Raw genomic sequence first — 27964 nt, 5'->3', positions numbered from 1 at the left:
ACTGTATCTTTACACCATACAGTGGTTTTCATATTAGAATTCTACTGTATCTTTACAGCATACAGTGGTTTTCATATTAGAATTCTACTGTATCTTTACAGCATACAGTGGTTTTCATATTAGAATTCTACTGTATCTTTACAGCATACAGTGGTTTTCATATTGGAATTCTACTGTATCTTTACAGCATACAGTGGTTTTCATATTGGAATTCTACTGTATCTTTACACCATACAGTGGTTTTCATATTAGAATTCTACTGTGTCTTTACACCATACAGTGGTTTTCATATTAGAATTCTACTGTATCTTTACAGCATACAGTGGTTTTCATATTGGAATTCTACTGTATCTTTACAGCATACAGTGGTTTTCATATTGGAATTCTACTGTATCTTTACAGCATACAGTGGTTTTCATATTAGAATTCTACTGTATCTTTACAGCATACAGTGGTTTTCATATTAGAATTCTACTGTATCTTTACACCATACAGTGGTTTTCATATTAGAATTCTACTGTATCTTTACACCATACAGTGGTTTTCATATTAGAATTCTACTGTATCTTTACACCATACAGTGGTTTTCATATTAGAATTCTACTGTATCTTTACAGCATACAGTGGTTTTCATATTAGAATTCTACTGTATCTTTACACCATACAGTGGTTTTCATATTAGAATTCTACTGTATCTTTACACCATACAGTGGTTTTCATATTGGAATTCTACTGTATCTTTACAGCATACAGTGGTTTTCATATTAGAATTCTACTGTATCTTTACACCATACAGTGGTTTTCATATTAGAATTCTACTGTATCTTTACACCATACAGTGGTTTTCATATTAGAATTCTACTGTATCTTTACACCATACAGTGGTTTTCATATTAGAATTCTACTGTATCTTTACACCATACAGTGGTTTTCATATTAGAATTCTACTGTATCTTTACACCATACAGTGGTTTTCATATTAGAATTCTACTGTATCTTTACACCATACAGTGGTTTTCATATTAGAATTCTACTGTATCTTTACAGCATACAGTGGTTTTCATATTAGAATTCTACTGTATCTTTACACCATACAGTGGTTTTCATATTAGAATTCTACTGTATCTTTACACCATACAGTGGTTTTCATATTGGAATTCTACTGTATCTTTACAGCATACAGTGGTTTTCATATTAGAATTCTACTGTATCTTTACACCATACAGTGGTTTTCATATTAGAATTCTACTGTATCTTTACACCATACAGTGGTTTTCATATTAGAATTCTACTGTATCTTTACATCATACAGTGGTTTTCATATTAGAATTCTACTGTATCTTTACACCATACAGTGGTTTTCATATTGGAATTCTACTGTATCTTTACACCATACAGTGGTTTTCATATTAGAATTCTACTGTATCTTTACAGCATACAGTGGTTTTCATATTAGAATTCTACTGTATCTTTACAGCATACAGTGGTTTTCATATTAGAATTCTACTGTATCTTTACAGCATACAGTGGTTTTCATATTAGAATTCTACTGTATCTTTACAGCATACAGTGGTTTTCATATTAGAATTCTACTGTATCTTTACAGCATTCAGTGGTTTTCATATTATAATTCTACTGTATCTTTACAGCATACAGTGGTTTTCATATTGGAATTCTACTGTATCTTTACACCATACAGTGGTTTTCATATTAGAATTCTACTGTATCTTTACAGCATACAGTGGTTTTCATATTAGAATTCTACTGTATCTTTACAGCATACAGTGGTTTTCATATTGGAATTCTACTGTATCTTTACACCATACAGTGGTTTTCATATTAGAATTCTACTGTATCTTTACACCATACAGTGGTTTTCATATTGGAATTCTACTGTATCTTTACACCATACAGTGGTTTTCATATTAGAATTCTACTGTATCTTTACAGCATACAGTGGTTTTCATATTAGAATTCTACTGTATCTTTACACCATACAGTGGTTTTCATATTAGAATTCTACTGTATCTTTACACCATACAGTGGTTTTCATATTAGAATTCTACTGTATCTTTACAGCATACAGTGGTTTTCATATTAGAATTCTACTGTATCTTTACAGCATACAGTGGTTTTCATATTGGAATTCTTTAAACAACATAATTCTAAAATGTTTTCTACAAAACTTGCAACTACCAAGGGATCTCTTCAGCATGATGTAATTTCCCTAAATGGTCTATTTGTCTACTGATAGAGAATTAAAATGTATTCACATCAGCATGATTATAAGTGTGTATTTTATTTTTGTATTTAAATTCTGTTGTAAATTATAAAGGTAATCAGATTTGGACAGTTTGCTAAATTTGTATTTTTTAAACACATGGGCATAAATATTTTGTATATCGCTAAACCTCTGCTTGACTTTTGATATTCCATTCCCCAATCCTCAGTCTTGGAATATTTGACTTCTAGTTCATTGCTCCTTCATCTGCTGCACACAACACATGTTGTTGAACACAACCAGAATAAACAGGAATAACATGGGATGAAAGTAGCGTTATACACTACTTTAAGATCATCTAACGTGTCCCATGATACTCGGAAAGATTGAAAGACAACATTTCCTAACAAACTATAATCAATTATTCAGGATAATACATACACTACATGTCCAAAAGTATGTGGACAACTGCATGTTGAACATCTCATTCCAAAATCATGGGCATTAATATGGAGTTGCCCCCCCCCCCCCTTCCTTTGCTGCTATAACAGCCTCCACTCTTCTGGGAAGGCTTTCCACTAGATGTTGGAACATTGCTGCTATAACAGCCTCCACTCTTCTGGGAAGGCTTTCCACTAGATGTTGGAACATTGCTGCTATAACAGCCTCCAGTCTTCTGGGAAGGCTTTCCACTAGATGTTGGAACATTGCTGCTATAACAGCCTCCACTCCTCTGGGAAGGCTTTCCACTAGATGTTGGAACATTGCTGCGGGGACTTGCTTCCATTCAACCACGAGCATTTGTGAGATTTGGCACTGATGTTGGGCGATTAGGCTTGGTTTGCAGTCTCCGTTCCAATTCATCCCAAAGGTGTTTGATTAGATTGAGGTCAGGGCTCTGTGCAGGCCAGTCAAGTTCTTCCACACCGACCTCGCTTTGTGCATGGGGGCATTATCAAACTGAAACAGGAAGGGTCCTTCCCCAAACTGTTGCCACAAAGTTGGAAGCACAGAATCGACTAGAATGTAATTGTATGCTGTAGTGTTAAGATTTACCTTCACTGGAACTAAGGGGCCCGAACCATAAAAAACAGCCCCAGATCATTATTCCTCCTCCAAAGTTTTCAGTTGGCACTATGCAATGGGGCAGGTAGCGTTCTCCTGGCGTCCGCCAAACCTAGATTCATCCGTGGGACTGCCAGATGGTGAAGCGTGATTCATCACTCCAGAGAACGTGTTTCCACTGCTCCAGAGTCCAATGGCGGCGAGTTTTACACCAGTCCAGTCGACACATGGAAACCTATTTCATGAAGCTCCCGATTAACAGTTCTTGTCCTGACGTTGCTTCCAGAGGTTAGTGAGTGTTTCAACTGAGGACAGATGATTTTTACGGGCTACAAGCTTCAGCACTCGGCGGTCCCGTTCTGTGAGCTTGTGTGGCCTACCACTTAGCGTCTGAGTCGTTGTTGCACCTGTACTTTTCCACTTCACAATAACATCACTTACAGTTGACCAGGGCAGAAATTTGACATGTGCCAATGTATGTTTATGGAGATTGCTTGGCTGTGTACTCGATTTCATACACCTGTCGGCAACGGCTGTGGCTGAAATAGACGAATCCACTAATTTGAAGGGGTGTCCACATACTTTTGTATATATAGTGTATTTTATTTGTAAAAACCAATCACCGTATTTGAAAGGTTGTCTACTTTTTACCATAAAAGAAAAAGAGGAATAATAATCCTGCACAGAATAAAAATATAAACGATACATGCAATGATTTTACTAAGATACAGTACATAATTTATGGATTTCCCATGACTGGGCAGGGGCGCAGCCATGGAGAAATTAAGCACTGGCCACAACACATTATTTGCTCTATAGCGGTGACAAACGGTGCCCACAAACTGTTAGGGCCGACATAAAGCTGTCCCAACAGCAGAGTCCCAACACAATACACATCAATAATATGTCACATATACACATTTTTGGCCAGCAGCATACCACCCTGCATACTACTGCTGGCTTGCTTCTGAAGCTAAGCAGGGTTGGTCCTGGTCAGTACCTAAATGGGGAGACCAGATGCTGCTGGAAGTGGTGTTGGAGGGCCAGTAGGAGGCACTCTTTCCTCTGGTCTAAAAAAAAATATCCCAAATGCCCCAGAGCAGTGATTGGGGACACTGCCCTGTGTAGGGTGCCGTCTTTCGGATGGGAAGTTAAACGGGTGTCCTGACTCTCTGAGGCCATTAAAGATCACATAGCACTTATTGTAAGAGTAGGGGTGTTAAACCCTGGTGTCCTGGCTAAATTCCCAATCTGCCCCTCAAACCATCAAGGTCACCTAATAATCCCCTGTTTACAATTGGCTCATTCATCCCCGGTAACTATTCCCCAGGTCGTTGCTGCAAATGAGAACATGTTCTCAGTCAACTTACCTGGTAAAATAACGGATAAATAAATAAAAAAATCGTGTATATGTGGAATTATTTGTTTCTTGTTTTTAATATTTCGTTGCAGCCTTCCGTTTTGTGGGGATGAAATTGTGATATGCAAAGAAAAGTATATAAATGTCTAACTATCAGGATGAGAAAGAGCAAGCTACTTCTGTACTTATCACATTGCCAAATATCAGAACTCAAAGTCCAACAGATCACGCAATATGCTTTTGATATATAGGCTCAAGCCCACTTGAATGTTTATTGCTCAGTAGGCTTTTTACTAATCAGGCAAGGTTGCAAACTCCTAAGCCTGACCATCTGACGGGGATCGGCAAATAAAAATCAAATACAGTAGGGTTTCACCCATCTTTGCTGCTTGAGCCACTAATAACAACAAGAACAATGTTAACTCATAAATTAATTAAAAGTTAAAAGTGACTTTAAACTGGTTAATTTTGAAATCATTTTATTTTAAATTTGACAAAAGAAATACATTACAGATTAGTACATGTTTTTAAGATTAATATAAGAATAGAGTAATATCCTAACAGATAAACATATTTTTAAAAAAGTCTAAAAACACCATGTTCTAAAATTAAAAATGTGTAATAATGGCAAAAATATTGCATAACACCTTTAACAAATATCATTACAGAAATATAAATCGTAATGTTTACACAAATATAGTTTGCTTGGATCTTCGAAACATCAGGGAGAAAATAGTAATGGAGTCTTTGGTCCACAGCATCTTTCTTTACCTGTGGGATTACTGACTAAAAACATACCTGGGCAGCAGTCACTGCTACAGGTGGGGAATACACCGAGACATGGAAGGCGAGCCGGCATACTATCTAGGTTCAGGATGTCTCTACTGGCCCCCTCTGCCTGCCTTGCTGCTATCGATGTCCGTTCACTCAGGAATAGAAAATGAACTTCTGCTTTTGATCCAAACTATGAGAGATTCCAGAGAATCATGTGTCTGATTGAGACATGTCTGGACCAATCTGTTTCAAACTCGGCCGTATTCCCTTCTGGATTTTACTGGATTCAAGTTCTCAAAAATCAAAAGGCAGTTGTATCTGATTCATGATTGATCAGCTCTGGTGTACCAACTCCACGGCACTACATCAACCATGCTCCCCTGACCTTGAAACCCTAACTATAAACTGCAGACCATTCTACCAAGGGAATTTGAGACAATTGTGCTAACCGGTGTTTACATCCCACCGCAAGCTAACGCCAGCAATACCATCAGCTAACTAGCACATCACATTTCCACAGTGGAATGATCTCACCCGACTCCAACGCAAAATGTGCTGCCGGTGATTTTAACCACTTCAACCTGTCCCACGAGTTACCTAACTATGAACAACTGGTGACATGCCCCACAAGAGAAGATACAATTCTAGATAACTGATACAGTTCAATCGGATTCTGCTTACCATGCATTCCCTAGAGCTCCCCTTTAAGAATCTGACCTTGCGATGCTGCTCCTCATTCGTATAAACAAAAACAAAAACTCAAAATTATCAAACCAAAGTCCGAAACGGTTAAAATATGGTCCACAGATTCCGTTGAATCTCTGAATGGCTGTTTTGAATGTACAATTTGTACAAACTATCTCTTTCAGCCCGTCCCATCCAGGAAACTACCTCTTTCAGCCCCTCCCATCCAGGAAACTACCTCTTTCAGCCCCTCCCATCCAGGAAACTACCTCTTGTCGGATCAAACATGTAAATATGATTAGAAAATCCAATATCTACATGTTCATTTTCAATTATAAATGTTCAATTGGAATCTCTATAGTCTTGTCAACATGTCATCTGTCATGTCCTCTTTCTGATCATCATTCTCAGATTCACCCTCAGTACTCTCCATCAGCATTGATACCAATGTAGACAGTGTCCTATTGGGGTCCAGCAATGTAACCAGAGGCACATTCACACCCCTATCCTGAAAGATGAGGTTCTGCAGGGTCATAGCTAGCATTGAGTCGATGCCTAAGGCAGAGAGAGGAGAATCGTCATCTAACTCATGCTTGTCAACACCAATTGTTTGACTGAGTACAGACCTGATGTATTCACTTGGGGAAGATGACACAGAAGTATGTTCAGACTGTGACTTTTGGAATTTCAGTTTTTGCACTGCCTCATCCACTAATGCAGTCATACGCACGGTCAATGATGCATTTTGAGAGAGAACATTGCTCACCATGTTCTTGATGTGAAACCTACATACAACCTGTTGGGGTTTGTTTAGCAAGAGGCATTGTTCCAAACTCTCATGAATCTCTGTAACATCCATCACCATCAATCCCCTTGTCTCCAGAAACCTGTGTAAATGATCCTTGTTAAGCAGGAGACCAAGGTTCAAAGCTCCCCAGTTGATGGATTGCCCAGAAAGTCCAATATTCCGTCTATAGTGACAGAAGTAGTCCAGGAATGAATTAGCTGCTGCATAGTTTGTTTGTGAAGCATTGCCAAGGAAAGAAGAGATGGAAGAGTAGCACACAAAGTAGTCTAACTTGCAGTGTTTTGTGGCGTGGTGCAGATTCAGAGCTCCATTCACCTTGGGCTTTAGGACTTTCTCAAAGTGGGATTTGTCAAGGTTTTCAATCAATCCATCATGCAGGACGACTGCACTGTGAAACACCCCTTTGATTGGACAAGAGGGAAACTTCTGACCAATGAGACCAATCACTCTGAGCACATGCTCAGAGACAGAGACATCACATCCCATCCATACAATATGGGCACTCCATTGTCTCTCCAGAATGACTATCTCCTGCTGTATGTCTGGTGTGGGGCTACTTCTGGAGAGTATGACGATGTACTCTCCACCTTTCTGAGTAAGGAACTTCACTGTTTCAAACCCCAGCCCAGAGAGACCACCTGTGACAATGTACACAGACTTCTTCTGGAATAGCTGGGTTGGTTTAGGCAGCAACTGAATGTTGGACAGTGTGCCTTTGGAATCATCTTTACCCAGCGCCACAACAGACAGGGTCTTTGAGCTGAAGTACGACTCAACAGACAGGAAGTCAATGCTACCGGATGACATTCTCTGTAAGGTAGAGGTCTCTAGAGAAATTCCCAAATGCATGGACTTTAGCCAATTATAAATCTGTGGCCTCTTGGCAATGAGTGATCCCTTTTGTAAGATGCTGGACATCTGAAGAGTCTGGATGTGAACACTATCCTTAACATTCTGGAACACACTCTGTTCAAGCAAGCAGTGGGACTGGGATTCACAGACAATGACAACATGTCTGACATCAGGACAATTGCTGACTTCTGCCAACAGAGATTTATCAAATGGTGGAAGGAGGAGAATTGCATCAGCAAACATTCCACTGCACTGTGTCCCTACAATGGCATTCCATCTTGATTTGTTTGCTGTCTGGATTAGGACCTTCAGCAGACTAGAGTCAGGAACAGAGGAGATGATGCTCAACCTTCTCCGTTGTTTGATGGTAGGTAACAGTCTGTGCAGTATTTCCCATGCCAAAACAAAGTAGGACACACAAGGAGCCTCCTTCAGAAATGTAAGCCTCTTTGTCTTGTAGCAAGCTGCTTCAGGAATCACAATCTTAGAAGATGCAGCAATGGGATAACATGATACTACGTCATCTCCCACTTTCAGTGTGTTCACATCTTTCCCTACAGCTGTGACAGTACCACTGAAGTCAAGAGCCAGAAGCTGGTGGTTCTGAGATGTGTGATTGCTCCAGTACATTGTCTGACCATAGTTCAGCTCAGAGACACTGACAGGATAGTAGTCTGAAGAATGAACGCCTATCTTACTGAGCTGAATCTTAACTGATTTCTTATGGATGTTTGTGTTGTCAACATCACAAGGAATGGCAGACAAGCTAGTCATTCTGCAGGGGTCATTTGTCTGAAAGATGCATGGCTCAGACATTGAGGAGAAAATGCTTCCCTCAGTGCTCTCAATGCTTCCAATGGGAGTATGTACAAAATCAGGTTTCAAAATCAGCCCACCTTTCACAACCAACTCTGGGTATCTTTTGCAAGGGTATGACTTTAAGACCTGAGACAGAGCTATGATGTCTTCTGTAGAGACAGAGTTGATGTCAATCAGCTGGAAGGAAAGCTTTTCCATTTCTGCAGCACATGATCTAGTCATGCCTGACAGGACAAAGCCTGCGCTGATGTGGTCCACCGTGTTCTCCGCCGACCGGTAGGTTATTACTCTGATGGAATTTGTAAATTGCATGGCCCTCAATGACAGGACAATTTTCCTGAGCATCTCACAGCAGCTTATCATACTCTCCAGAACATACTCAGTTCTCAGTGAAGTCACATCTTCCTGACCCCACACAAATAAGACTTCCTGGAAGTGTTTGTTGAGATCTGTGATATTAAGGCTTGCCAGGAGTGTAGGAAATCCTTGGCTCAAGACCTCCTTAGATTGTGTGAAGGAGATGTATCTCGACTGTGAACTTAAGTGTGGTTGCATGGCTTTTGGAAGGCCTACCTGGTCGGAAAATACCAAGGCCTTTGGTGCCTCGCTGGCATTAGAGGAGATGATATCCTCACAGACAACATTGAATTCATTGTGGAAGAAGTATTCTTCCACAACATGAGAGCGGCTCCCAAGATATTTAATCACCACATGTTTAAGCTCAACCAAAACTCTTCCCTCTTTGTCTGTAAAGCAACCACATACTTCATAGTGATCAACACCTTCATCAATTGCTTTCAGATACACAATCATTTCCTCTTGCAGAGGTTCAAACACTGTCAAGCTGCCTATTTTGACAGGAAACCTGGGCCTTGAAGAGACTCCATATGCTACTGTAACAGGAGCAAGTTGCATCAGGAAGTCTAACACTACGGGGTGAATGCAGTATTCATGCAACTGAGACAGCAATTCTTCTGGAACTGTGACAACTGAAAAAGCCTCCTTAAACTCTTTACCATAGTGTATATCCCCCGTGTTCTGGAAAACAGGGCCATACTGAAACCCACCCAGAGCAATTTCAGTGTAGAACTTTTCAGAACTCAACACTGAATTGCATCTTTTGTAGATAGAGCTTAGCGAAATGTTCTGTTCTTCAGCTAGCTGTCCTCGCTTGCACGTTATTGTGCCTGATGCATGTTTTGTGGAGGGAGAATATATCTTAAAATGGGTCTCATCCACTGCTGGTTCAAGTTGCACTTTCATCTCTGGTGCATTCTGTGTGAAAACATAGGGACTCTGAAAACTGATACTGACTTGCAGTGTGTTGAGTGGAACCTTTGGTTTGGCACTGGCCATGAAGGCAGCCAAACCCAACTCAGTATAGAAGGCACCGGGGATTATGGCAACACCATTGTGTTTATGCTCATGCAGGTAGGATACTGAGTCAGAAGACAGATCACAACTGAAGGTATTGCCATCGCTAGCTGTATGAGTTAGCACAGGATGATTACCTGATGTATGATGTACCTTTGATGCAGCCATGATAACATCTCTCCGAGTAGAATCAAACTGATACCTTGGGAAAGATGTTGGTGAAGCCTCACGGCCTCTGTAGAACTGATCCCAGTCTACCTGAACCCCCAACTCAAACAGTTTGGACACAGTATTCAGCATTGTCTCATGATCTTTATCTGGCTGCACTGAGGACAGAACTATGGTGTCATTTCCAAGAGTCTCCTGGATGTTTCTTTGTAGAGCCCTTCTAGGGCCAATCTCCACAAAGACTACATTCTTTTTCACTTTGGTTGCAGATCTCACTGCCTGTTCAAATGAAACTGTCTCTCGTATGTTCCTGGCCCAGTATTTGCCTGTGTTGAAGTCTGGCTGCTCTACCTCCTTTCCTGTTACTGTGGAGAACAATTCTGTCTCAACATCATTGACTTGTAAAGAGCCAATACTGTCCTCTAGTTGAGACAGGATGGGATCCATCATCTGGCTGTGGTATGCAGCAGGGACATCCAAAACACGGAGGAACAGATTCTTACTCTTGACTGAGCTGCTCAGCTTTCGATGGAGACTGTCTATAGCCTCTGCATCACCTGAGAGCGTGCAGGACTGTGGGCTGTTGAAGGCAGCCAAGGAAATCTTATTTGAGTAAGAGGGAAGGAGGTTCAAGACCTCTGACACGACCATGTTACTGACCACAAGCATTTTCCCTCCTGTGACCGTATTCTGCAGAGTACTGCGGAAATAAATCACCTTCACTGCATCCTCAAGGGACAACAGACCAGAACAGTGGGCAGCAGCAACCTCTCCTATAGAGTGGCCAAGAATGGCATCAGGTTTGATGCCCCAGTGCTTGAAGAGACTGGCTATGCCAACCTGAGTGGCAAAGAGGAGGGGCTGGACAACATCTGGGTTTGAAAGATCTTTACTCTCTGATGCACTCTCAAGTCTCTCTATGATACTCATGTTATTGAACTTCTGGAAAAGCTTCTCAATTTGGCTGATCTTCTCTCTGAACACAGGCTCATGTTTCAAGAGCTGCTGGCACATGCCTTGATAGGTGACACCGTTCCCACAGAAGACAAATACTAGCCTGGGATCTGAGTAAGACGGCGTTGTTACCTTTTTCATGGCAGATTTGAGTTGATCTTTAAGATCAGCCAGAGAGGGAGTTCTGAATGCTTTCCGATATCGATGTTTCAAGTGGCTTCTTCTACATGCAGATGTGTATGCAAGAGCTTCTAGATCACCTTTGTTGTCTCTGTCTATCTGTTGAATTGTGTCCTCCATCATCATACTCATAGACTTTTCAGAACTGGCAGAGAGGACAAAGAAATTGTGTGATTTCCTACCACTTTTTAGAGGAACATTTGACTGCTTGTGTTGTTTGACAATTGCATGTGCATTTGTTCCTCCAAAACCAAAATTGTTTATTCCTGCAACTCTTGCAATAGAATCTCTCCACTTTTCTGCTTTAGTAGGAATCTTTACATTTAAAGCTTTAGCATCTATACTGGCACTGTCCTCAGAGTAGAACAGTGAAGGGACAATGGTTTCATGTTTCATCATTAGGAGTACCTTGATTAGCCCTGCCACTCCAGCTGCAGATTCAGTGTGTCCAATGTTGCCTTTCACAGAGCCGATGAGGAGTGTCTCTGAACCTGGAGGTCTGGCTTTGGCAATGACTTTGGAGATGCTGCCTGCTTCTATGGGATCTCCCACTGGAGTTCCAGTCCCATGAGCCTCTATGTACTGGACCGATAACAGGTCAGACTCTGAATAGATTCCGCGCAGCAGCTCCTCTTGCTGGATCATGGATGGCTTGGTGATTGGAGTGACTGTGCGGCCATCTTGGTTAACAGCAGTGTTGCTTATGATGCCCCATACATGGTCATTCTCCTTGAGAGCCTGTGTAAAATATAAATCAGTGTGTGGTCTAAGGTTAAAAAAAATATATATATAAAAAAAGGAGCAATTTTGTGACAGTGAAACAGAAAATAATTTACTTTTTTAGTGGCTTCAGCAGAATAATCCCACAGCCCTCTCCTCTGCCATAGCCATCTGCTCTGCTGGAGAAAGGTTTGCTGGTGCCTTCAGGTGAAATCATCTTTGCTTTGCTGAGCGCGACAAAGGCTAGCGGCTGTATGATGGAATTGACGCCACCACAAAGAGCCATCTCGCAGTCACCTGAGAAGCGAAAGCATACAGTATACAAATTCGTCAGATGATATTTTGTGATGAGAGCCACCATGCTTTTACTTCTGCTTTGCTCTTCGGGGCACTTTGACAGAGCTGCGTAAAAAGGGCTTTGTAAAATAAATCGGATTTTAGATTTTTTTGTTGTTGTTGTTGTTGTTGTAGTGAATTCAGTCCGTGTGTAAGTTTACATTTTTACAAAATGTTGCATGGGTTGTAAAACGTAGGTAAATGTGATTACGTTACACACCTTGTCTTATGGCTTGACAAGCTAAATGAAGAGCCACAAGGGATGAAGAGCAGGCACAGTCAATGGAGAGTGAGGGTCCAGTGAAGTTGAAGATGTATGAGACTCTGTTGGCTGCTATACTCATAGAAAGTCCGGTACCGGTGCAGTGGTTGATTAAATTTGGGTTCATAAATGCAACAGATTGTTCATAATCTCTGTTCATAAGCCCTTGAATTAAAAATAGGCACACGTTATTGAAAATAATACACAAATGACATTTTATGGTGTGTGGGCTTTCTTTCAATGGAGGACCAATGCAGTCAAAATTAAAGGGGCAATAATACCAACATGATTCACTAATAAACTGCCAATTCACTTACGTTACAATGTCTTTATAATGTCATTGTAGCAAGTATTGTAATTACTAATTGTTACACTCTACACAGCATACTGTATTACTTACGATTGGTGTAAAGGCGAGGGTAAATGCTGTGAATACAGTATGTAAGTAATGACCATAGTTGCTGCACTGTACAGACAGGAACAATTACACAGTAATAAGGGCACTGTAATGCTACCGGGTTATTCTTCTATTTTATATGCAATATAAAACCAGTATTCATATTTAGTATCTAGGTTGTTTGTGATATCTTTCTTTTAGGTTGTTTGTGATATTTTGAGGTATCTTTCTTTTAGGTTGTTTGTGATATTTTGAGGTATCTTTCTTTTAGGTTGTTTGTGATATTTTGAGGTATCTTTCTTTTAGGTTGTTTGTGATATTTTGAGGTATCTTTCTTTTAGGTTGTTTGTGATATTTTGAGGTATCTTTCTTTTAGGTTGTTTGTGATATTTTGAGGTATCTTTCTTTTTTAGGTTGTTTGTGATATTTTGAGGTATCTTTCTTTTTTAGGTTGTTTGTGATATTTTGAGGTATCTTTCTTTTTTAGGTTGTTTGTGACATTTTGAGGTATCTTTCTTTTTTAGGTTGACGTGGCAAAGCAATCATAAACATATTGGTGGTGTAGGTCATCTAAAAGATTGTGTGTTGGCATGATGCTCTGGTCATAATTTCCCACTCATTTTTTTTACCTGGGTGGTCTGTATCCAATCGCAATCAAGTGTCATCACCCATATGTCGTCACAATAACAATGCAGTGTCTTAGGGACCTGTTCAATAGTTACTGGGAGGGGACTCAATATTAGGAAGGTTGGAACCCCCCTCTCCCCCAGTGCAGAGTGTACAAAACATTGAGAACACCTTCCTAATATTGAGCTGCACCCCCTTTTTCCCAGTTCCCTTTATCTATTTCCGTTGCCAGAGCCTGACCCCCCTGCTTTACTAGACACCAGACATTTGCAGATGCTCCCAATCATTTCAATAAAACCTTGGCAAAAGCAGTGCTGAACCTCTTAAAGATGCACTATGCGGAAATCGCTCTGCCATTTTCCTGGTTGCTAACGTTCTAATTCGCCTCATTTCAGTTTGTGACAAAACCAGCAAGTATAGGGTAGAGAATCATTGTACCATCTAAACCCACTTTAAAAAACGGCAATATGTCACTTTTTTGGGGACCACCGAATTCACACAGTAGTGTGAGTTATAGATCTGTCATTCTAATTGAAAGCAAGTCTAAGAAACGGTAGATCTGTTCTATGTGGGCTATTTCTGTGCTTCATGTTATGATGTTTCTCGGTTTTTCGTCTTTTACTTTTGGTTTTATACACCAGCTTCAAAACAGATGAAAATATAATATTTTTGGTTATTGAAAAGATATGTCACAGCGGGTTAGATGGTACAACGATTCTCTACACTTTACTTGTCACATAAACTTAAATTAGGTGAACTATTATAATTTCAGCAACCAGGAAATGGCGGAGCGATATCACAATACTGCAACTTTCTGAGGTTTATGCTGCTCAGCATGTAAATTATGTTCTGTCGGGTTCCATTTTCTACATTTCAACACATAGTTTATGCCCAAGAACACTTGATAAACCGGCTTGTGCTCACGCTGGCTAAACGTTATGCTGTATGTAGCAAATAAAAAACCTAGCTCCCTACTATAGAAAGCGCTGTGCAGGGCTGTAGTCATGGAGCTAATTACACATTCAGGAGCCAGGGACAGCGGAACGAAAGGGGGTGCAGGACCTCCTATGAGCGCACACCATTTCCTTTTAATTAATACTAAAGACATGTCATTTAAGTTTATCTGTAAACATTTTTGGGCTTATTACCTTTCAATGTGATATTAAAACAACCAGGCATGATGTTTTTTTATCTGATTGTTAAACAAATCACTTGCAAAAAGTAGGCTCCCTGCACATGTTTAATACAGTTTCTAAACAGTGCATTGTGCACCCGCCATTCATCTTAAAACACCAAACGGGTTATGACACTAGACGATTGTCATTAGGCGTAGTGTAGACTGAATTGATTGATGCTTCCATTGCTGTCACGGTCCCGGGTGGTCTTCACTGTCTACTCAGGCTACTTCCATCCTTATTTTAGAACATTTTCTGCATACAACTTCAGACATTTTATGGGCTATTTGTTAGCCAATTTGCAGCTTCTCTTCTGTCGTTAGGCCGACTTGTTGCCCTAGTAGAATTACCAGAAGAATGTCATAAATAAATAGAATGAATGCATCAATAATAAGTCTAACCTAGTTGAAATCGGCAAAGGTTTTCTCTTCCATTTCTGATTGGGCAAAGGTTCTCTCTTCCATTTCTGATTGGGCAAAGGTTCTCTCTTCCATTTCTGATTGGGTAAAGGTTCTCTCTTCCATTTCTGATTGGGTAAAGGTTCTCTCTTCCATTTCTGATTGGGCAAAGGTTCTCTCTTCCATTTCTGATTGGGCAAAGGTTCTCTCTTCCATTTCTGATTGGGCAAAGGTTCTCTCTTCCATTTCTGATTGGGCAAAGGTTCTCTCTTCCATTTCTGATTGGGCAAAGGTTCTCTCTTCCATTTCTGATTGGGCAAAGGTTCTCTCTTCCATTTCTGATTGGGCAAAGGTTCTCTCTTCCATTTCTGATTGGGCAAAGGTTCTCTCTTCCATTTCCGATTGGGCAAAGGTTCTCTCTTCCATTTCTGATTGGGTAAAGGTTCTCTCTTCAATTTCTGCTCTCAGAGCAAGGACTTGTAGGGTGCGGGGAGAAAATAGCAATAACACTAAAACAGTGGATTTTTCCTGCAAAATGTCCAAAGAACATCAGTTTGACCAGTTTCAAGGAAACGGAAAGCTGTGAAAAACGGTCCAACATGAATCTGATAAGATTTCAGTTCGTCTCCGATGCATATTTCATGTGGTTGAAATAGCCTACTGTCAGCTTTTATGTCGCTGACAAAGACAGCATGTTTGCACAGTCCCTAACCGTGCATTCCTATTATCTCAAGATGCTGAAAGAAATCATATATATGAGACAAAATTAATATTTGATGTTTAATTTTACTGCAAGACATACTATTATATTAGGGCACATGTGTGAGTTATAGTCCTACAGCCAGTGTCCATGTTTCAGTTACTAGGCAAAAACGTGATGTACTTCTAGTTCAGAGGAGCAGGGAAGCACTTCCGCCCTCTCTGCCAAAAGCTGTATTTTAAAGAAAAGGAGACCAAAGGGCCACTACGATGGAGAATCGATTGCAGATCACACCCTAACGTTATTAAATGTCACACCCCGACCATAGTTTGCTTTGTATGTTCTATGTTTTGTTTGGTCAGGGTGTGATCTGAGTGGGCATTCTATGTTGGATGTCTTGTTTGTCTGTTTCTGTGTTTGGGCCTGATATGATTCTCAATCAGAGGTAGGTGTTAGTCATCTGTCTCTGATTGGGAGCCATATTTAGGTAGCCTGTTTTGTGTTGGGTTTTGTGGGTGATTGTTCCTGTCTTTGTGTTTGTTACACCAGATAGGGCTGTTTTTTGGTTTTTCCACATTTCTTGTTTTGTATATTGTTCAACCTTAACAGTTTGGGGTTGCTTGGAGTCTTTTGTTGTCATTAGAGGTATTTTGGGATGGTCTGGGTTATTTTGGACTAGCTGTTTGGGGTAGTTGGGGGTCATTTGTGCGTGGTTTTCGTAATTATTAGGGCCCAACATTTCTGTGGTCCAAATCATCTTTGCATTCACATTACAGTCTTTAGCGAGAAACCGGGATAATTTGACAAAATTGAAAAATCAGTGAACACACTTCTGAACAAGCCATACCATAAGTTCCTTTTATGGGACACTGGGTGTGAAAACACCCTAAAATAACACATTGTTATCCACCTTACCTATAAATACTCCTGTCTTGGTCCCACTGGCCTTCTCCATTGGCATCCCAGCATTCTCCAGAGCCCTGTATGCACACTGAAGAAGGAGTTTTTGCTGGGGGTCCATTTGTTCCACTTCTGTTTCAGTGATGCCAAAGAATTTGTGATCAAACTCATTAAACCTGCAAAATTATAAATAATTCAAAAGGGAACTCCGAACAAAAAACTGTCAGCGATGTTGTACCTCACACTCTTAGAAAAAAGGGTTCCAAAAGGGTTCTTCAACTGTCCCCATAGGAGAACCCTTTTAGGTTCCATGTCAAAAATGAAACCATTTGTGGAAAAGGGTTCTACATGGAACCAAAAATAATCGTTCAAGGGGTTCTCATATGGGTACAACTAAAGAACCGTTTAAGGTTCTAGATGGCACCTTTTTCTCTAGGAGTGTACCTGAGGTATTTGTGCGTTTCAGTAAACAGAGGACGTAAATGTTGGGTTCTGAGAATCTGAAATATACTTATTCATGTTACTGAGGGAGAGAGGGTAATGTATAACGTTTACATTATATCAGGATACGTCACTGAGGGAGAGAGGGTAATGTATAACGTTTACATTATGTCAGGATATGTTACTGAGGGAGAGAGGGTAATGTATAACGTTTACATTATGTCAGGATACGTCACTGAGGGAGAGAGGGTAATGTATAATGTTTACATTATGTCAGGATACGTCACTGAGGGAGAGAGGGTAATGTATAACGTTTACATTATATCAGGTAGTAACACTGAGAATTAGAACATAACATACCAAAGATTAAGAGTCAGACTGAAAATGACCTTTTCTTAAATCTGTGTGATCGCAAAGCAACGGCAATATTGCACCCCAAAAAATATTTTTGACAGATTTAATAAATCCTCTTACTTCTACACCCTCCTTTTTCGAACATTCTGTTAAAAATCGCGCAACTTTTCAGCGTCCTACTACTCATGCCAGGAATATAGTATATGCATATGATTAGTATGTGTGGATAGAAAACACTCTGAAGTTTCTAAAACTGGTTAAATCACGGCTGTGACTATAACAGATCGTGTGTTTCATTGAAAAACGCAAGAAAAACTGCTCTCTGAAAGCTAAAAATAATTTCCATAAGTCACTTTCATGGGTTATTAAAAGGGGACAAAATTTAATATCGACCTGCATGCAATTCATACAAATTCCACACGATGTCGCCATTGTCGTCATTTTCAATTGAATTTTTTGTTGGAAAATCCAACTATCTGGATTCCGTTTCTTCCGGTCTCCACCAGGATGCTGTGAATGTGGACATTGGCAGCCATTGATTTGCAGACGAGGAGCTATTGAATATACATCGCCCTGTAATCATTTTGATAGATTATAAACGTTTACTAATACCTAAAGTTGGATTACAAAAGGATTTCGAAGTGTTTTGTGAAAGTTTATCGTCAACTTTTTTAATTTTAAAAAATGACGCAGCGTTTAAAAACGATGTTTTTTTCTGAATGACACAGCTTCCATAGAAAGCTATTTTGGGTATATATGGACCGATTTAAACGAAAAAAAGACCCAATAGTGATGTTTATGGGGCATATAGGAGTGCCAAGAAAGAAGCTCGTCAAAGGTAATGAATGTTTTATATTTTATTTCTGCGTTTTGTGTTGCGCCGGCTAAGCTATATCTTTGTTTACATCGCATTCAGGCATTTTGGGGTGTTGCATGCTATCAGATAATAGCTTCTCATGCTTTCGCCGAAAAGCATTTTAAAAATCTGACTTGTTGGCTAGGTTCACAACGAGTGTAGCTTTAATTCAATACCCTGCTTGTGAATTTTGATCAAGGTTTGAGTTTTAACGAGTACATTTAGCATTTAGCGTAGCGCATTTGCATTTCCAGGTGCCTAGTTGAGACATATGCGTCTCAAGTAGAATCAAGAAGTTAACTTCTTGCTCCTACTTGAGACGCAGATGTCTCAAGTAGAAAACCTGGAAATGCAAATGCGCTACGCTAAATTCTAAATGTACTCGTTAAAACTCAAACCTTCATCAAAATTCACATGCAGGGTATTGAATTAAAGCTACACTCGTTGTGAACCTAGCCAACAAGTCAGATTTTTAAAATGCTTTTCGGCAAAAGCATGAGAAGCTATTATCTGATAGCATGCAACACCCCAAAATGCCTGAATGCGATGTAAACAAAGATATAGCTTAGCCGGCGCTACACAAAACGCAGAAATAAAATATAAAACATTCATTACCTTTGACGAGCTTCTTTCTTGGCACTCCTATATGCCCCATAAACATCACTATTGGGTCTTTTTTTCGTTTAAATCGGTCCATATATACCCAAAATAGCTTTCTATGGAAGCTGTGTCATTCAGAAAAAAACATCGTTTTTAAACGCTGCGTCATTTTTTTAAATTAACAAAGTCGACGATAAACTTTCACAAAACACTTCGAAATACTTTTGTAATCCAACTTTAGGTATTAGTAAACGTTTATAATCTATCAAAATGATTACAGGGCGATGTATATTCAATAGCTCCTCGTTTTCAAATCAATGGCTGCCAATGTGCACATTCAAAACATCCTGGTGGAGACCGGAAGAAATGGAATCCAGTTAGTTGGATTTACCAAGAAAAAACTCCCTGGAAAATGACGACAATGGCGACATCGTGTGGAATCTGTAGGAATTGCATGCAGGTCGATAATTAATTTTGTGCCCTTTTAACAACCCATGAAAGTGACGCATGGAAATAATTTTTAGCTTTCAGAGAGCAGTTTTTCTTGCGCTTTTCAATGAAACACACGATCTGTTATAGTCACAGCCGTGATTTAACCAGTTTTAGAAACTTCAGAGTGTTTTCTATCTACGCATACTAATCATATGCATATACTATATTCCTGGCATGAGTAGCAGGACGCTGAAAAGTTGCGCGATTTTTAACAGAATGTTCGAAAAAGGAGGGGGTAGACTTAAGAGGTTTTAATTAGTTGAGTACGGAATTGATGACTAGTGAAAAGTGCCCCCTGTGAGAGAAATATTGAATATATCTTATCATGTATAGAATCAGAGATGGCTTTATGAAAAATGGTTGAGGTCAGAGTGCAGTCTAACTGGCTGTTCAGTGTAACTATAATATAATATATTATAATATATTGCAAATACTGAGGCCAAAATATATTTTTTACTTCAGTATAACTATAGTACAACTGCAGTTATTATGCAAATACAGCATCCAAAATACCACATTCAACTGCAGTTACTGCACGTTTACTGCAGTTACTGCACGTTTACTGCAGTTACTGCACGTTTACTGCACGTTTACTGCAGTTTCGAAACCTCAGTCTTTTTTTTGTAAGGGTAAACCCTTAGGTAGTAGGCTGACCGGTAATGACAGCATGCATTTAGACCAATTTCAATTTTTTTAACCTTTATTTTACTAGGCAAGTCAGTTAAGAACAAATTCTTATTTTCAATGACGGCCTAGGAACAGTGGGTTAACTGCCTGTTCAGGGGCAGAACGACAGATTTGTACCTTGTCAGCTCGGGGGTTTGAACTTGCAACTTACTAGTCCAACGCTCTAACCACTAGGCTACCCTGCCACCTCTACACTCTAACCACTAGGCTACCCTGCCACCTCTACACTCTAACCACTAGGCTACCCTGCCACCTCTACACTCTAACCACTAGGCTACCTGCCTCCTCTACACTCTAACCACTAGGCTACCCTGCCACCTCTACACTCTAACCACTAGGCTACCTGCCTCCTCTACACTCTAACCACTAGGCTACCCTGCCACCTCTACACTCTAACCACTAGGCTACCTGCCACCTCTACACTCTAACCACGAGGCTACCTGCCACCTCTACACTCTAACCACTAGGCTACCCTGCCACCTCTACACTCTAACCACTAGGCTACCCTGCCAGCTCTACACTCTAACCACTAGGCTACCTGCCACCTCTACACTCTAACCACTAGGCTACCCTACCACCTCTACACTCTAACCACTAGGCTACCTGCCACCTCTACACTCTAACCACTAAGCTACCTGCCGCCTCTACACTCTAACCACTAGGCTACCCTGCCACCTCTATACTCTAACCACTAGGCTACCTGCCTCCTCTACACTCTAACCACTAAGCTACCTGCCGCCTCTACACTCTAACCACTAGGCTACCCTGCCACCTCTACACTCTAACCACTAGGCTACCCTGCCACCTCTACACTCTAACCACTAGGCTACCTGCCACCTCTACACTCTAACCACTAGGCTACCTGCCACCTCTACACTCTAACCACTAGGCTACCTGCCACCTCTACACTCTAACCACTAGGCTACCTGCCTCCTCTACACTCTAACCAGTAGGCTACCTGCCACCTCTACACTCTAACCACTAGGCTACCTGCCTCCTCTACACTCTAACCACTAGGCTACCTGCCACCTCTACACTCTAACCACTAGGCTACCTGCCACCTCTACACTCTAACCACTAGGCTACCTGCCTCCTCTACACTCTAACCACTAGGCTACCTGCCTCCTCTACACTCTAACCACTAGGCTACCCTGCCACCTCTATACTCTAACCACTAGGCTACCTGCCTCCTCTACACTCTAACCACTAGGCTACCTGCCACCTCTACACTCTAACCACTAGGCTACCTGCCACCTCTACACTCTAACCACTAGGCTACCTGCCTCCTCTACACTCTAACCACTAGGCTACCTGCCTCCTCTACACTCTAACCACTAGGCTACCCTGCCACCTCTATACTCTAACCACTAGGCTACCTGCCTCCTCTACACTCTAACCACTAGGCTACCTGCCGCCTCTACACTCTAACCACTAGGCTACCCTGCCACCTCTACACTCTAACCACTAGGCTACCTGCCGCCTCTACACTCTAACCACTAGGCTACCCTGCCACCTCTACACTCTAACCACTAGGCTACCTGCCACCTCTACACTCTAACCACTAGTCTACTCTGCCACCTCTACACTCTAACCACTAGGCTACCTGCCACCTCTACACTCTAACCACGAGGCTACCTGCCACCTCTACACTCTAACCACTAGGCTACCCTGCCACCTCTACACTCTAACCACTAGGCTACCTGCCGCCTCTACACTCTAACCACTAGGCTACCCTGCCACCTCTACACTCTAACCACTAGGCTACCTGCCACCTCTACACTCTAACCACTAGTCTACTCTGCCACCTCTACACTCTAACCACTAGTCTACTCTGCAATCTGGGATCTGATAATCTGTTAAATGCTCATTTAAATTCTTGATTTTTGAAGAAAATGAGGTATAACTTTCCACACCCTATTATAAATCACACGCAAACAGTTTTTTTTACTGAATTGTTTACAAACAAGAACATAAACAAACAGTTTATTGTACTGCATCTATTTTCAAATATTTTTTTCAATGATTTCATAGCCCTTTACACTCGTACCCGTATACAGGTTGAAAGTGGCAGTTTTGAACGCTGATAGTCGCCTAAATTGGAACGCAGCGTCAGTACAGTAGCCTCTGCTGGGTTGTTAATAACCGGATGTTACAATTTTAGGGGAAATGGAAGAGAAAGCCTGTGATGTGACCTCCGCTTTCAGAAGTTAACAAGACGACACTCCATCTTAACTCCTCCTCCACATTTACTGGATTGGTTGAACAGTGCAGAAGAGAAACTCCCCCTGACAGTTTGTTTTATTCTCGTTAAATCCAGAATGTGGATGATCTAGTTTCAGGCGTTTCGTTATGCCTGCTACGTTAGTTTACTGTACAGTAACATGCTATACATGACGTCAGAGCTCAGGCTCTGCGCTTCACAGCTCTCTATGGGTTTTGACTGACAGACAGTTTAGCACCACACCTTCACACCTCTCTATGGATTTTGACTGACAGACAGTTTAGCACCACACCTTCACACCTCTCTATGGATTTTGACTGACAGACAGTTTAGCACCACACCTTCACACCTCTCTATGGATTTTGACTGACAGACAGTTTAGCACCACACCTTCACACCTCTCTATGGATTTTGACTGACAGCCAGTTTAGCACCACACCTTCACAGCTCTCTATGGGTTTTGACTGACAGCCAGTTTAGCACCATACCTTCACAGCTCTCTATGGGTTTTGACTGACAGCCAGTTTAGCACCACACCTTCACACCTCTGTATGGGTTTTGACTGACAGCAAATTTGGCAACTTTTTTGTTGTCTGAGTGACATAAATGCTGTAAATTACAAGGACCCAATGTATTTTGAAAGATAAGACGCTGAGGACCAAAAATAAATACCTCATGCAAGCAAGCCAAACACTAGTGAGTCCAAATGTGCATTTCCGTATCATGAAACTGTAATATACAGAGTCAACGTTTATAATCACTACGTTTGATGTAGTTACCAGATGACATGGCATTATACCCTGGGTTGTCCTGAACAGAATGAGCCTGTGTTTGTTGTATTGTGAAGAAGATTTGCGCGGATCAGGCATCTGAATGCCTTCATGACTCAATTCTACTCGCATCAAAATTACAATCTGCATCTCTGAATTACCTTGTGAAAGCAAAACGCTGTAAGATGTTTGAAAAAGAGCGGCAAGATGTGGTGGTTTCCGATAGAGGTGCTGGTTCAGATCTAGGTGCAACTGTCCCGGGAATTCACACTTTATAGCCACCCTCAAGAAAGGCACACACACAGCAAACGGGAAGTGGACTAGGTGGAAGTGTTGTAGTGATAGAGTTAGAGGTTGTATGTTCAGTGATGCAACGGCACACAGGTAGGATGTCCCGGGTGGAGGATTGTCCAGGAAGAAAGTTCCAGATGATTTGTTGATGTGGGGTTTGCAGAGCCTGTGCTCAATCTGGGCTCTGAAATGCAACTAAAGAGTTCAGAGATTGTGTTGGGTATTTTCCTGCCACTGATGAGCTGGCCAGGTCACATGGCACAGGTCAGGAGAGTGTTAACCCTAGCAACAGAGTTTCCAAGGGCAGAGGTGTGAAACCGGGGGATGGTAACCTGGGCTGGAGAGTGTCTCTCTAAAGTTTGTGCCTCTGTGTCTCAGAACCAAAGAGAGGGTTTGAGAGAGGTTTTTAACAAGCATATTTTATAATTTAGCTCGTCCTGTTGGCAATAGAACAAGCTTTCAAATTATGGCCACCTGACCCAGATTGCAATTGATAATGGACCGTTTTTGGATTGCGTAAAACAACAGTAATCGTGTAAAAGCAGGGGATGCAGGGCAGTGTTCCAAACAAACCAACTTCAAGTGTACTTGCTCTAGTTCCACAAAACAAAAAATTATAGTTGAAGACTCTTCTTTGAGTCATAAAAGTGCATTGAAATGACTTAGGAACTATGTACACGTTGGAGAGGTGCATGGCCACTTGGAAACACTAGTTAGACATTTCACTCAATCCCTTGTCATTAAAAAAAAGAAGCTTTACAGTGCCTTCAGCAAGTATTCACAACTCTGTACTTTTTCCATATTTTTTTTGTGATACATCTGAATTTAAAATTGATTCAATTGAGATTTTGCGTCACTGGTCTACACCAGGGGAGGCTGGTGGGAGGAGATATAGGAGGACTAATTGGAATAGCTGGAATGGCAAAAAAAAATGGAACAATATCAAACATATGGAAACCACATGTTTGACTCCGTTCCATTTATTCCATTCCAGCTGTTACAATGAGCCCGTTCTCCTATAGCTCCTCCCACCAGCCTCCTCTGTAATATATTACACACAATAACCCATCATGTCAAAGTGGAATTATGTTTTTAGAAATGTCTTGAGACTTTTATTTCCCTCACCAACATTAAACATCAACTATCTGAGCAGCTAACTGATTACTGCAGCTGTACATAGTCCATCTGTAAATAGCCCACCCAATTTTACCTACCTCATCCCCATACGGTTTTTATTTGATTTATTTTCCTGCTCTTTTGCACACCAGTATCTCTACCTGCACATGTTCATCTGATCATTTATCACTCCAGTGTTAATCTGCTAAATTGTAATTATTCACTCCTATGGTCTATTTATTGCCTACCTCCTCATGCCTTTTGCACACAATGTATATAGACTCTTTTTTTTCTACTATGTTATTGACTTGTTTATTGTTTATTGTTTACTCCATGTGTAACTCTGTGTTGTTGTCTGTTCACACTGCTTTGCTTTATCTTGGCCAGGTCGCAGTTGCAAATGAGAACTTGTTCTCAACTAGCCTACCTGGTTAAATAAAGGTGAAATAAATCAAATAAAAAATAAAAAATTCAAGCACTTTGTTATGGCAAGCCTAAATAAGTTCAGGAGTAAAAATGTTCCTAATTCACATAATAAGTTGCATGGACTCTGTGTGCAATGATAGTGTTTAACATGATTTTTTACTGACTACCTCATCTCTGTACCCCACAAATACAATTATCTGTAAGGTCCCTCAGTCGAGCAGTGAATTTCAAACACAGATTCAACCACAAAGACCAGGGAGGTTCTCCAATGCCTTGCAAAGAAGGGCACCTATTTTTAGATAGGTAAAAAAAATCTGACATTGAATACGTCTCACCCTGATCTGTTTCACCTCTCTTGTGCTTGTCTCCACCCCCTACCAGGTGTCTCCCACTGTTCCCTATGATCTGCTGTGTATTTATACATTTTCTGTTTGTCTGTTGCCAGTTCGTCTTGTCAGGTCGCACCAGGGTGTTTCCCGTTTTCCACCAAAAACGTGGTGAACATCCTCTTCTAGACCCAAGGTTAACATCATGTTTTAATGTTCCTAGAACAATCTCAGAATGTCAGTGCAATAATATCTTGCTGAAACCTTTAAAGGGAACTAATGTGAATGTTGCCTAATTTCCATAGGACGTCCCCTGTTTGCTAGAATTAGTTCTATTTGCAAGAGGAATTGTTACATAGAGTTTATAGATTTTCCATTTATTTTATTGTAAGGCAAATGGGAGCGATACATACCCATCCATGAGTGCAGCCTTAGCTGTGCGCGATTTTCCAACTTTGTTGTCATTGGGGTCATACCAGTGGGAAGAGACAAACCTTTCATCGGGAATCTGTAAAGCACAGTTCTTCCCCTCCAACAGAACCTTCCAGAAATTGTCAAGCCCCTCTCCTGTATAGAAATATATATATATATATATATATTTTTACGACAGTTTAAAAATGTAGATTATGGCATTATTTTGTCATCATTATTAGGGGTCCAAGCAGTGCAGCAAACAATTGTTTTTGTTACTGTTAAAGTAGAGCGTTTCTTGTTTACAATGAGGTATAACTATGACATTTAAACATTTGAACATCTTGGCCATGTTCTGTTATAATCTCCACCCGGCACAGCCAGAAGAGGACTGGCCACCCCACATAGCCTGGTTCCTCTCTAGGTTTCTTCCTAGGTTTTGGCCTTTCTAGGGAGTTTTTCCTAGCCACCGTGCTTCTACACCTGCATTGCTTGCTGTTTGGGGTTTTAGGCTGGGTTTCTGTACAGCACTTTGAGATATCAGCTGATGTACGAAGGGCTATATAAATACAATTTTATTTTATTAATTTTTTATTTGATTTGAAAGGGTGATGAAACTTAAGGTAGTGCACCAGACAAGATTTGCCACCACAGGAAATGTTAACTATTTTTAAAAAGTTTCAAAGTCTGAGTTTTACCTCCTGGGAAATTACAGCCAATGCCGACAACAGCAATGTCCTCCTCAGCATCTCTCATCATGAATCCACTGTCCGAAACTTCTAGAGCATGAATGACATGAATGTAAGATGAACAAATATTACATTTTTAAATTAAACTGAATCAAGGAAAATGTGTTTGATCAAAATACAATGTTTGTGATATTCCACTTGATTTTAGGAGTTTGAACTGAAGATAAAATCCCAGGTTTCAAATTGCATTAACTCTATCAATATCAGTTAAAGGCAACACAATCTTACCTCGTGAGTCTTGAACCTTCATTTGACAATGCAGTTGAAGTTCACAGTGTAGCTTTTTATATTGTCTCTTTTGCCCTCCCCAAAACATGAATCATTGACTATCTACATGACCGTGTAAATATACAGAACGTTTGTCCTTAAATTTGATTACTGCACCTTGTATATTATGGACAAAGTTCTGTGCTATCAAAAAATAAATATGTGTCCAAAAAATATATATATAAAGAACCAGTCAACAGTTTGGACACACCTACTCATTCAAAGGTTTTTCTTTATTTTTTACTATTTTCTACTCTGTATGATAATAGTGAAGACATCAACAAATATGAAATAACACATATGGAATCATGTATTAATCAAAAAAGTGTTAAACAAATCCAAATATATTTTGATGACAGCTTTGCCAACTCGTTGCATTCTCTCAACCAGCTTCACCTGGAATGGGGTATTCACCTCCATGAAGAATAATTTGTAAATTGTAAGTTGGGGGGTATTATGCAAGGTAGACCGTGTGAAGAGTTCTAGGAAAATATTGTCCTGCAAGATCAGTAAATCATTATTAAAAAATCACATGTAATTAAACTTCACTTGTTGCATGTCATTTAGCCCAAACAACTACCTCTTTCCCTACTGTATTTAATTAATTTATTTATTTTGCTCCTTTGCACCCCATTATTTTTATTTCTACTTTGCACATTCTCCCATTGCAAATCTACCATTCCAGTGTTTTACTTGCTATATTGTATTTACTTTGCCACCATGGCCTTTTTGCCTTTACCTCCCTTATCTCACCTCATTTGCTCACATCGTATATAGACTTGTTTATACTGTATTATTGACTGTATGTTTGTTTTACTCCATGTGTAACTCTGAGTCGTTGTATCTGTCGAACTGCTTTGCTTTATCTTGGCCAGGTCGCAATTGTAAATGAGAACTTGTTCTCAACTTGCCTACCTGGTTAAATAAAGGTGAAATAAAATAAATTAAATAAATGTTTTAGAGGTATATTTATTCATAAATTTCCACTTAACAAATACAATATGTCAGGAAAGAAATACATAATTGAATTTGAACACATACAAATATGAGGTCGAAGAAAATGCAAATATGCATAAACTTCATACATATCAAAAGTTATTGTTTAGTAGTCTGACAAGCAAAGTTATTGTGCAGTTCAATATTATGTTTCAGAGACAAAGGAATATTCCAAAACTTGTACGGA

The 27964-nt window shown here is 40.4% G+C and overlaps 2 protein-coding genes across 2 annotated transcripts; both read right to left on the bottom strand.

The window, feature by feature from the left end:
• Positions 1-5108: 5108 nt before the first annotated feature.
• LOC149979462 (uncharacterized) lies at positions 5109-11991 on the bottom strand. Its single transcript, XM_090189260.1, has one exon. It carries the CDS (start codon positions 11902-11904, stop codon positions 6460-6462), a length of 5445 nt encoding a protein of 1814 aa, XP_090045386.1. The 5' UTR covers positions 11905-11991; the 3' UTR covers positions 5109-6459.
• A 100-nt stretch (positions 11992-12091) lies between these two features.
• LOC149979461 (uncharacterized) lies at positions 12092-26827 on the bottom strand. Its single transcript, XM_090189180.1, has 6 exons — positions 26743-26827; positions 26464-26544; positions 25768-25921; positions 16790-16950; positions 12536-12742; positions 12092-12276 (listed from the first exon to the last, which is right to left on the bottom strand). Exons 1-6 carry the CDS (start codon positions 26762-26764, stop codon positions 12092-12094), a joined length of 810 nt encoding a protein of 269 aa, XP_090045306.1. The 5' UTR covers positions 26765-26827.
• Between the last annotated feature and the right edge of the window lie 1137 nt (positions 26828-27964).

Source organism: Oncorhynchus mykiss, chromosome 11 (genome assembly GCF_057628025.1).
Source record: "Oncorhynchus mykiss isolate SJ-2025 chromosome 11, ASM5762802v1, whole genome shotgun sequence".
NCBI classification, from domain to species: domain Eukaryota; kingdom Metazoa; phylum Chordata; class Actinopteri; order Salmoniformes; family Salmonidae; genus Oncorhynchus; species Oncorhynchus mykiss.
Note: the sequence above shows the minus strand (reverse complement) of the source record. Positions and strands in the feature narration are given on the sequence as shown.